Genomic DNA, 12778 nt, shown 5'->3' on the forward strand with positions numbered 1-12778 from the left:
AACTACAAAATATTTTGCAGCTGTCACGAAACACTTTGCTGTCAAATATATACGAAATACTTGATGATGACTTTAGTAGTGTTCGTCAATACGCGCTCTGACATTTTTAATAAAATAAATCATAATATATAACATGGCCACTAAAGGGAGTGATCCAGTAGATTATCACGTTTTTCTGCAATAATAAATTATTTTAAGTTATTTAAAAAAAAAGTTTAGTCTATCAAAGACATACATAACTTTTTCAAGCTTTCCGAAGCTATATCGGTTTTATATTAATTAACAATCTGTTGCATACTATTGTTGGAAAGAAATAATTGATTTAAACGCGAGGGCTCACTCTAATGTAACACTGCATGAATTTTCACTTAAAGAAGAAGAAGATGAAGCAGTTTTTAATATCCTGTCAAGCCACGCAACATAATAATTGTCTGCAGAGGGTAGCTACACATAACTTAGAAACACACAACCTAGAGCTATGATAACTTAGAAACACACAACTGAACATCAGGTACATAATTGTACTGAAAGTTGAGTCTTAGTATCTACAAATTATTATAGCTGCGATCACCTTCCCCCCTTAATGACACATCTACAGAAAACCATATAATTTATAAAAAAGAGTTTGCTGCGCCAAAACAAAACGCATGTTTGAATTTTTGAAGAATGCACTAAGATGATGTTACTAATCATGCTGTTGTATGATAAATACTCTATGATACAAACTTAGAAAAATGGTCTAGATTTTCTTGCGTACTATATTAAAAACTATATATATTTTTTGAAATAAACAAAGCTTCCTCTGAGTGTAACATGGTGGTTTACTAAGGTTAATATGTATTTTAATACAGTACAGCCTTGCCACTCTAAGGAACTTAAATTTAAATACGAAACACTAAAGCCAGTTAGTCTAGACTACGTAATTACAGTAAGCATAGTTTAACTACATTAAAAACATTTTGTTAGCTTTCAATATAAAAACACATACAACATTTAAATATGGAAACATTAATACTAATCATACAAAGTAGAAAAATAATAATTGTAGATCAATGATTATCCCAGCATAATGCCGTTTTAATTACATAATTGATCACAGTAATAATAAATCCAGAATGTTCTAAATCCAGCACGTAAAAATTTTATTTTGAATCTTTTATGACCATGGTTTTAAAAATATTTTACTGAAACATCATAAGTGTTAAGCAGTTTTTGTTCTAACAGTACATTCACATCTGCTTATTATTTTTTGTATTTTAGTTACAAAATCAATGAGTACTCTGCTAACAGAATTTAAAAAGTAACGTTTGGATAATTCACCTATGGGGATACAGATTTTTCGAGAATAATTTTTTTTTTCAATACCACTGAAACACTATTTACAGCACTGTACAACGTTTGCTAAACTTTTCTTGTGATTTTCTCATAGCAAAAAAATTTATAAACCAAATAGTGCTACACTATTTTCAGTTAAAAATAAATTTTTAAAATAAGTCACATTTGGTATAAATTAAATGACAATCATATAGAGTAATTATATGTGCGAAATGATTCCTCGAGTATACTATTCGCAGTACTGATAATCATTTTACTCTCAGTGTATAACTCGGTAACCTCTGAGTAATTAGTGGTTCAGTGCCAGTCCAGATATGATTACTCGAAACATGTGTATCCCTTTATCATTGGTTACATCCGAGTCCGGTTAATTAAGCTACGTGATGTGATTTGACACACTACACAGTAAAAAATAACCACTTTAAAAATACTGCATATACACTATTTTTACAATATTAATTAAAAACGTGAAGAACTGTTACTGCACAAGTAAGTCTATCTATGTGCAGTGTCATGCGAACACGTCCCTTTTTTTAAATATAAAAATGCTGCTCAATCCAAACTTTGGTTCTCAGCCGGTTCTAGCTTCTAACATAGCTCTCGGGTCGTGGGTTCAAGTCCATCTGAGTGAGTAATGTTCTATGATTATCTAATCCACAAGCGTATCCCCATAAGATTCCTGGCATAAAGCGGGGACTGTTACCACCAAACAAAACAATATTTTTTTGAAAAATCGTATGCAAATTATCTTTCAAAACCGCGTCACAATCTACTATTTATTACTGCCACGAAAAACACACATGTTGATCGGAAAATTCATCTTGAAATCTAAGCTATCATTGGTATATTTTATGTAGCGATATATTATAGCTTACGCAACTACCAAAAAAACAAACATGTTATCGTTCCCTATCCTACGCACCCATTTCCAAAAGAAAAATTCTTTGGATAAAGAAATTGATTCTTGTTAATGATGAACATTTTTAGAATTTAAAAGTCAGTATTTTATTTTACGCTACATGTTTCTTTCCAACACACGTTAACTTTCGCATTAATTCGGGCATAATTGCTGTATCCACACGTCAAAGTTGTGAACACACGAAACTGTTATAGTACTCTTTAATCACATTTATGAGTAGTTCGCGCGATATATTCTGTACACATCCACGTTAAACTTGATTTCAAGAACCTCAGAAATTACACGTTCAGATAAACCATTCATTAGTTTTATATACGCAATCTACAACAGTATAATGTAAAATTATCGCCGCATACTTATAACTTATTCAGATATAATTTTAAATTGGAACTCATTCGGCCGCGACAGCAAAGCAATCTCAGGTAAACTCAAATGAATGTTTTAACCATAGCCCCAGCATACGCATAAGTTTGCATGATAATTAGCATGTTGCATGCGTATAAGTATGCACATTTATGCATATTTACTCGTAATAACGCACTGGGAGTAGGAAAAATTCACGAGGCTGTGCAACGCACGCCGATGCATTAGTTTCCGGGGTCGGAATTAATAAATAAATAAACACAAGTGAGTGTACAGCAGGCCACGCGAAGTTGGTTCACTATTCAAATGTTACTGTTAATTTCAGCCAATGTATCCGACATATGTTGGCAGTGTTAGCAAGTAACTCTGTAAACTACCAATTGTTTATCCCGTGACATCTGACCAGCAATTTTGTAGCACTTATTTTCACCATATAAATGAATAAGGGTTATATGAAACCACGCCAAATATATATATATTTTTTGCAATTTTTGCTAGTGACTCATAACTAATAGCATGAATTAATTTTTAGTGCAGGAATTACACCTGAGCATTGTAAAAATCTCGAAACTTTTTTGCCACAATATGATTGATAAACATAAACAGTTCTCAAGTCCCACCAAAATGGTTTCCTAATCTTCTCTCATTGGTTATTGAGCCACGCGGAAATAAAATATGTATATTCATTTCCCTCACACGCGACCTGTCTCATACGTACACGACCGTCCTATGCGCTGTTGCGAATCAGCAGGTTTGAAAACACGGCGGTCAAGTGTTGCGCGCGCGGCCTGCTGTTACTGTTGTCTTTTCAACTGCGCACCCGGCCTGTGAGCGGTGTGAGTGGTGCGAGTGGTGTGAGTGGCATTGTTTACTGTGCAGTGAGCAGCGAGTCTTGGCGCGCAAGCGTGGAGTACTCACTCTGACATTCCTCTTCTGTTAGCGAGACTGCGGCTAAGAGAATCACTGCGGGCGGAAACAGAGAAACACGAGCACAAGAGTCACTACGGCACAACACACAGGAGGCCCGGGGCGAACATGGGCGGAAAACACAAGCGTTAAAACACAAACACAAACACACAGACAACGGCAAGCTGTTAGCGGAGGTTGTCTACTCTTCCTCGCACACAGAGAAAAAAGGTTTGTTTGAATCAAACAAACATTTGTTTACATATGGCGAAACAAATATTTACTTGGTGTAACAAAATATTTTGTTCGCTTAACAAAACTCGGTAAGAAACAAAAAAAAAATGATTTGTTACACTTAACAAAATATACATTTGAGTTGACAAAACCATTTTGTTGGGTTTGACAGAATCTTTCCTACTACAAAATATTTGTTGGAATTAACAACATATATTTATTTCACCATATACAAACAAATGTCTTGTTGAGGCAAGCAAACCTTCCCCTGAGTGCACTCTGACAGAGGGTGATCGACGTCTAGCGCTGAAACACCAGTTAGCCTGCCTGTGGGTCGCGACTGAAGGACGAGGACTACGGGAGGGGAGGGGAGGTGTCCGAGTCAGGCCACGGGGGTGACAACAGCAGCAGCAGACATCCGGCCCCGGTCGACGGGAGGTTCGACAGGCCGATGGTGCATTGTTTCTGGACACGCGCCATTGCTAGGGACCGGAAAAATTCGCGGGTTCAATGACCTATAGGATAGCCTCCATTATCCTCTGCATTTCTCAAGTAAACACGCGTGTTCATTGGCTACTAAATTGTGAGGCGTCTCCACTGGGTAGCTTGTGATTCGACGCTTCTTTGGTCGATAGTCTCTCATTGGCCCAGAGAGTTCCAGTTAAACTGCGAGCCAATAGCAGAACCAGCAGAAATGTACACAAGTTTGAATTTCAGCCTATCACAAAATGAAACCGCGAATTTTTCCGGTCTCTATCTATCGCGGTGTTGCCCAAGGTTGTTGTAACTCTCTCATCGTTGCTATACGACGTAGCTGCGACCGAATTCCTTCCACGTAATTCTCTGCTCTGTCCATACAGTTAACATAGGTTGATTTTGGCTTGTTTTATGTGCGTTTCTTTGTGAAGTACTGTGCGAACCGGCAAATGTCCAGATTAGTGACGTTGATCGATCTTCTGCATTGCAAGAAACATTCAAAGGACGTGTGCTGATTGTTAGGGGCAGGCATTTTTCGCGAAAAGATCTGAACGCCTATTATACTGCAACAATATACACCCGCAGCAGCGGTTTATTCCTTGTGATTGGCGGCCGTCTGCGAGAGAAGTCGTTGCCTTATTTCACCGATCCACTCAGGACGCGTTTGCTTCCGCAATGGATTTTTGTGATTGGTGTTGTAACAGTAGACATGTGCCTGGAAGAAATTTCACCCAATCACGAAACACAGACGATGCTACAATGTTTTAACTTTCAGCTACTCTTTGAATCTTTTCGCGAAATGTGCATGGCCCTACTGATTGCGTGTGCCGCACGGGACAGCGACAAACTCACCAGGGTACCGGGCAGACTCGCGCGCCCAATCAGCTCCGGGATAGCAACCACTGGCCTGTGCGCATGCGGGCAAGTGAGGCCTGCTCATTGGCTGCTGACTCGAGAGACGCCTCGGCCGTGTCCCGTTGGCTCAGAGGTCCTGCGAGTCCGACATCAGGAGAAGCGCTGCAGTGACGGCGACATTTGCACTCGCCAATGCGAATAAGAATATATCCGTAAATATTATTTTCTATTGAATTCGAATATTATTATATCGGTATTTAAGGTGCTAACACGAATATAATCGTACTTGCAGGCGTGAATACGATTACAGTGCTGTATTCGTATTTTTCGCGTCAATATCCGTATTCGCCTGTCAGTGAATCCGCGGATTTACCACCTTCGTTAATCTATACATTGTTATCTTTAGCTCTAGAGCACCGTTTTTGGGTACTTCCTAGAGAAAAAAAACTTATAGTCCACAATCTGTCGGTCTAACGTCTCATAATGCTTTTGTTTTGTTGACCCGGTTCTCTTAGCCGTCAAGCCCTTCCGCCCTGTGTCCATAAGGGCGAGGACACGCCGTATGCGCGACCAGGAGAGCTCTTAGAGTCGGCTACGACGAGAGGCTGAGGCTAAACATCCCAGCATCTTCACCACCTCGCTCAGCTGACCAGACACTTGGCTGTGTACTCAGCCCTGAAGACGTGGTCAGCACTGCTGGCGCCTTCCCCGGTCACCCGCGTCACATAATAATTAAAAACATACTAATAATTAGAGACAGGAAAAATTCGCGTGTTCATTTCGCGATAGGCTAAAATACAAATAGTTATACCTCAATGCAGCCTCTGCTATTGGCTCACAACTCACCTGGATGACTCTGGACCAATGATAAAAGAATTTATCGAATCACAGGATGCTTCGCTGGAACGTCTCACAAGACAGCAGCCAATGAGTGGATGGCATTTGACCGAGTGTACGTAGAACTATGGAGTTCATCCTACAGGTCATTGAACCTGCGAATTTTTCCGGTCCCTACTAATAATTGTAATAAACTTAAAACATAATATGCTGCTATCGCTTAGGTAAAAGTAAATTGCGCATTGTCTCTGCCCAGTCGGCTGTTCTGCTGATAGTGGTGCTGGTAGGAATCATGAGGTCTTCATTCCCTGCGCCAGCAATACTCTCTCACAACTTGATCCTGGGTTGGGGGAGGCTGAGCTAGCTCAAGAATGAGTTAGTTTGTAAGCCGTCTCGCGCTAAGCTTCCAGCACAGAAATCTGAGACGCTGAGAAAGCTTCCTTCAATTCATGTGCGGCCCCTCAGTTTGCGTGAATGTCTCTCAACCAATGAGTAACCGTCATCCATAGAGGTATTGTTATCACGAGTTACCCAAGTAAGACGTCTCTTGAGCGAGCAGCCAGTGAATCTCGAGTATCTAGAAGTCATTAACCGCGCAGATATTGGCTGTCCCTAAGAACTGATATTTGGCGGAGTTGAACGCAGTGTTTGCCCGGGCCAGCCAGTGCAGCTGCGCGTCTCTAGTTGCGACGAGAATCAAGACTCAGGCGTTTCTGCTGCAAATTCGGAACACGCGAACTGCGCGGAGCAGCAGAGAATGTTCCAGAGTTGGTAGTTGTGGGTTGGGGTTGTTTAAAACTCTGTTTCACGACAAGGTGTCGCCTGTTTGGCAAGTGTTTTCGTCCAGCCTTCGGACTCTGACAGCTGAATATTGTGACGTAACAAACAAAAAAAAAAATTACAGATCAATCTACTAATAACTAATCTATAAAAATTTGATGAGGCTATCCAGCTGTGTAAGTCTGAATGTTGGCCGAATGACCTGTCAAAAAGTCTCACCTTATCTGGAACAGAGAGTAGCGCGAGGGGACCGCAGAGAGGCGCCGAATGAACGCTGCTGTTATTGTGTGGGGTCGGGGGGGGGGGGGGGTTAGGGTTGAGGTCTATAGGGTGGATCCTCAGCAACGCACGCACTCGCTTACATTTGTGATAGCATTCCTCTGTGGATAGTGACGAGATGGTGAGGAGAACAACTGCAACAAGAGAAACAAACAGCAAAGGAACAAAAAACAACAAAACAGCATCACTTGCACAGGAACACTATACCGTTCCCGCATTAGTGCGGGTGTAGACATTGCTTTAAAAGGTGTCTCTGCAGTGCACGTCCAGACTGGCATGCCTCAATTCGGAAGTTTTAAAAAAGAATTATTTAGTGTTAACGGGCCGGTGTTACCTCGCTTCGCTTGGACAAAACCAACCAGCTTCTATCAAATGTGAATTTAAAAAAAGAACCTTTAAAAACAGAAAACATAAAGTTAAACTAAACCATATTAATATTAGTGTTGTATTTAATTTAGTCAACAAAACTCTGCTTTATTGTTTTCATTTTATTTCATACTTAATTACCTTATTCTATTATAATACTTGCTTATGGTTCAGAACCGCCTGGAACGTTCTAGAACATTCCGGTATTCGAACATTTCAGAAGATTTTCCAACATTTGGGAAAATTCTAGAACATTCTGTAACATTATACGACATTCTAGAACAATCTCGAACCTTCTTTAAGATTATATAACATTTTGGAACAATATACATTTTCCCAACATTCTCGAAAACTCTATAATATTCTGGAAAATTTTAGAACATCCTCGAACCTTCTGGTACCTTCTATGAAATTATGAAATACTGAGATATTCTTGAACATTCAGGAACATTCTGGCCAGTATGGGCCACTTCGGCACTAGATTCCCAGCTGCTTCAACGACTTCCCCATAAGAAGTCCATTGGTGCGATGCCCCATATCTTCAAACCAAACCCCTGCAGTTCCAAGACGAAACCTACTCCAACGATGGACGATGGAGGGCTACCATACCATAAGTATACCCCCGTGGTCATAAATTTTCGTTTGGCACACAAAGACTTTGGGTATGTCCCCTATTTTTTTTTTATGAAAGTGACTACAAATAGTTTCATGTTCATACATGTGGGTCCGCCATCTTCCTTTGTAAATTTCGTTGCATGGTGTAAAAATTCACTCTCACCAATTCTCCGTGCAAAGTCGTGTTTACACATATTGGTTAGTAAATATCTTTAACAAAATTGGAAGTAAAACACTGGTCTGTCCCTTTAGCGCGGTAACGGGACAGATGCACTAACCCGGTTGTTCGGCTAGGGCAGGCCACACCTGGGTGCCTTGCAAACAGCGGATTGTTGAGGGAGGTTAGGCCCATACATACAGTCACCCATCGCTCGACGCCGTTATTTACCGAATGCAACCATAGAATAGTCCGTCATTCGTATTGCCGCGATTAAAAGCGGTTTTGTGTGTAATGTTCTTAAATACTCGTGCATTTTAAACATGCCATACGTAGGGACAATATTATATGGTGAATTGCGATAAAACCGAAATAACATCGAAAATAATATAAATACACTATATAGCACCGCAATGAAAGTTATATATTTTTCGGAATTACATAGCATTGAAACTAAACTTGATTAAAATATTAAAAAAATATATTTTATTTTAATGTTTGAAATTAAATATTGTACTAAAGAGCATAGATCAGAAAAAATAATTTAATTTGTATTATTGAGCATATATTATTTTATCACTTTTAAACCACGAAATAATTAATTTTTATTGTTCTGAATGTTTTTTTACAAATCATTCTATCGTAAAAACAAAATGCAGCACGTAAGTATTATACAAATAAAACACAATAACATGATTATATGTTTTAATTCGTTAAAAAAACAAAAAAAAATCATAAAATCCTGTATCTAGTTATATGCCAAGTAAATTCCTAAAAATGTATAATAGCAACAACAAAAAAACTGCACTTTGGAGTGCAGCGGCGCCGGTTGTAAACGAATGCGCAAGCGAGTGTTCACGCCAGATGAACAGCTGGCAGCTGTTAAGCCAGTGACGCAGACACTGCGCGCAGGATGAACCACGCGGTGGTAAAGGGGTGAAGGGGGGGGGGGGACACAGGCGCGGATCTGGATATCGTCTCGCGGTCTGTGCGCTCATCCGTGGCTGCAAGAGCTCCTTGTGTCCTAGAGGAGGGGGGGGGGGGAGAGGGGCTGCTGGCTTTTATCGCTCAGACTTGTTCTCTCTCTCTCTCTCTCTCACGCAAACAGAGCGAGTATGGCTCGCTCTCTTACCCGCCCGTCACCGGCATGACACCTCGCCACTGGAAGCCAGCACGGATTGGAAGTCATCCTTCGTTAATGTTAGTCACGAAAGAAATATTTGTCAAGGTGAGAGGGACAGAATAAAGTTTTGAAAGTAAATGTGTAGTTTGTTAAAGTAATGGCTAGAGACTTGCAAAATTCGCGGATTCATTCGGTGATAGGCTAGAATTCAAACACACATACCTCTTAGATAATTTTGCTATTGGCTTACTGTTCATCTGGACGAATCTCAACCAGTTATAAACCCTCAACCAAAGAAGGATCGAATCACAGACAAGCAAGCTGAGACGACTCACAAGTCGGCAGCCAATGAACTTGCGTTATTTGCCCGAGTGTACAGGGGTATGTGCAGTCTATCCTGAAGGCCATCGAAACTGCGAATTTTGAAGGTCTCTAGTAATGACATTACGCATAAAGATTTTTTTAAATATTAAATTATTAATGAAAAAAATGAGGGTTGCGCGAGTTTTAATGAACATAGCATAACTTTAAAACTGACATGAAACAATACAGTATAATATTTGAAGTAATGCATTTCTTTTTTATTGGCTTTAATTGTGTTGAAGTAAGAAATCTAATAATATGTTAATGGAAATTGAATTTAAAATTTAAAAAGGCTTCTTCAAAATTTGAGTCCTGGGCTTATTTCCCCATATGCTTACAGTGGGTGGATGTGATTAGTCTGCAACCATTTAATCTGTGTCGCAATAATGTTTTGAAAATGTCAACAGTTTGTAACTGTAACTCGGTAAGTTGTACGTTCCGATCATAGCGAAATTATTTTTGTTGCCCAGAGTTACAAACATGAATTTATTTGTCGTCTTTTTATAGCTTTAGAGCAGTAAATGTAAAATGTGAATAAAATTATTAATCATGTAATTGAGACTTTATTTAGCAACAAGTTCCAACTGACGCAATACATTTGCAAGCACCTATTTTAGTGATTATTTTAAAGTCTTACACTTTTTGTCATGAATGTCACTAATACTGCCAGCCTTTTTTTTTTTTTTTTTTTAAACCAAACAGGTAACTTTTTTTTTTTAGATAATGAAACAACATGTGAATGGGGGATAGAAGACGTTTACAATTTCGAAATCAGATGTAGATAGTAATATCCTAAATATTTGGAATATCAAGTGCACAAAATCAAGACGTACAACAAATCAGCTATATATGTTAAAACAGGATAGTTTTGCTACGACCAATACGCTTGGTGCTTCCTCGCTGTTCACAAAAGTGACACGTGGCCGTCCTGCAGATTGTGACTACAACATTAGACGTCAACCTGTTAGAATTCCGAAGCTAAGCTAATCTAATGTACACATCTCTACGTACGACTCACTCGCTGATAGCACACAATTTCAAAAAGTGTTTTTTTTTTTAGAATTGCATTTACAGAAGAAGATTGAGCTTTATTAATATCATGGTGGGATGATAATGCTACAATACTTAAAAGAAATATTTTTGCAAAACTCCGTTCCCCCGGAGAAACCCCCGGAATGGCCACCGCATGGGGAGCCCAGGAAAAGAAACGGGCTCCCCATTTGGAAGCCACCTGGAAGGTTTTTTTCTGTTCCACCCACCGTTTCTTTGGTAGCCTGACTTGTTACAAGGGATTGTGTTCCTACCAGAGAAAATGCCGCCATTTCGTCTGGGCAATCCGCCTTGGAGGAGCCGGGGCGCGAACCCGGGTCCTACAAGTCACAAGGCAGGCGCTCTACCCCAGAACCAGAGTGGTAGAGCGGATACTTGCAGTCTTATTAACACTGACATGATGTTATTCCACGAGTATACTGTAGTTTGGTTTGTCATTAACACGTGTTTACTTCTGGCTGTTGATCCGGGAAGCAATTATGTACGTAGGCGTAGTATTAAAAAAAAATTTCAAAGCAGTCATGACTGCCGACAGAAGTAAAAACTTAAAACTATAAACAAAGTTTTTGTTTTTGGATATCCAAACTAATTGTATGATCTTAAATTAAAACTTGTAAGTCAAAGTAACTATTATTAATATTAATAATATAATTATGAAAATACAAATATAATTTGAAATAAGAAATACTAAATTTGTAAAATATAATTGTGTAACATAAGAAAATATTTTTTTATAAAAATTAAGACTTTTTCACAATTTTTACGAACAAATTTTATCACGTTAGTAAAATAACTCCTAAATTACTAAAAAATACGCATTGCATAGTAATTCTAGGTATTAAAAAAAGAAATAATATTCTTAATTTTTAGGTTATATTGCTACAAAGACTCCGTTTTCTTCGTTATTCAAACTATATATCTATATGAGAATATAACATACATATTTTATACTCACTTTTTACTGCACAGTAATCGTATACTTAAGATTTAAAATAAAAATTGAACAAAATACACAATTTGAACACTAATAGGAACAGATAAAGTGTTATCGTTAACACGTCACGTGAACACGTCGATGACGACTTACATGAATGTACTCCTTATCCAAACCTTACCATAGAAGTTATCACTTCAAAAACAAGTGATGTGTAACATATGTAACCTCGGTAACGAGGAAGTGTTCTCATGTTGCCGTCGGCGTGTGTTGAAAAGAAAGAAAGAAAGAGAGAGAGAGGGAGTTTTCTTCCACGCTGCGATCTATGAGTGGGAGGCTCTATGGTCGCTGTACGGCTATTTCTGGGAGCGCGCATCGGCCTGTGTTGGGGTCTCGCGGTGCATCCTGGGTAGAGCGCACTCGACGCCGCATTGTCTGGGTCCGTGCCTCGTGTGTAGGTATGACCTGCGTGGAGGCATGTACGTCAGATACGTGTGTCATTCTTTATCGATCATAATTAGAGACCGGAAAAATTCGCGAGTTCATTTCGCGATAGGCTAAAATACAAATAGTTATACCTTAGTGCTGCCTCTGCTATTGGCTCACAACTCACCTGGATGACTCTGGACCAACGAGAAACACCCAACCAAAGCTTTATCGAATCACAGGCTGCTACATTGGGACGTCTCTCAAGACAGCAGCCAATGAGTGGGATGACATTTGACCGAGTGTACGTAGAACTAGAGACTGGAAAAATTCTCGAGTTCAATGACCTTCAGGATGGACTCCACGATCCTCTGCCTACTTGGGCAAACGGCGCCTGTTCATTGGGTGCTGAATTTTGAGGCGTCTCACGTCGGTAACTTGTGGTTGGATACTTTTTTGATTGATGGTCTCTAATTGGCCAAGAGTCCTACATATTAACAGCGAACCAATAGCAGAAGCAGCGCAACTGTATAATTATTTGAATTTTAGCATATCACGAAATGAACCCTCGAATTTTTCCGGTTCCTACGACCAGGAAAGAATATCTTGAGGTGAATTAACGCAACCGTCACCGCCGTTCAGGTCGTGTTGAGAGTGTTTGCAAGCCCCGGGCGCGCGACTGTCTGCCTGCCACCGAGCGACTGCGTGCAGCTGGCGGCACCAGCCGAGGTAACACCCCAGAGGTTACGCCCTGAGGGA

The 12778-nt window shown here is 39.7% G+C and overlaps 1 protein-coding gene across 1 annotated transcript in view; it reads right to left on the reverse strand.

Moving 5' to 3' along the window:
* The window catches only part of LOC134534335 (protein quiver-like), a 58252-nt gene that overhangs the window by 17293 nt on the left and 28181 nt on the right, over positions 1–12778 (reverse strand). The window contains exon 3 of the mRNA XM_063372731.1: positions 3536–3580. Coding sequence (XP_063228801.1) covers positions 3536–3580 — 45 coding nt within the window. The remainder of the gene's footprint in view (positions 1–3535; positions 3581–12778) is intronic.

Source organism: Bacillus rossius, chromosome 7 (assembly GCF_032445375.1).
Source record: "Bacillus rossius redtenbacheri isolate Brsri chromosome 7, Brsri_v3, whole genome shotgun sequence".
Lineage (NCBI taxonomy): Eukaryota > Metazoa > Arthropoda > Insecta > Phasmatodea > Bacillidae > Bacillus > Bacillus rossius.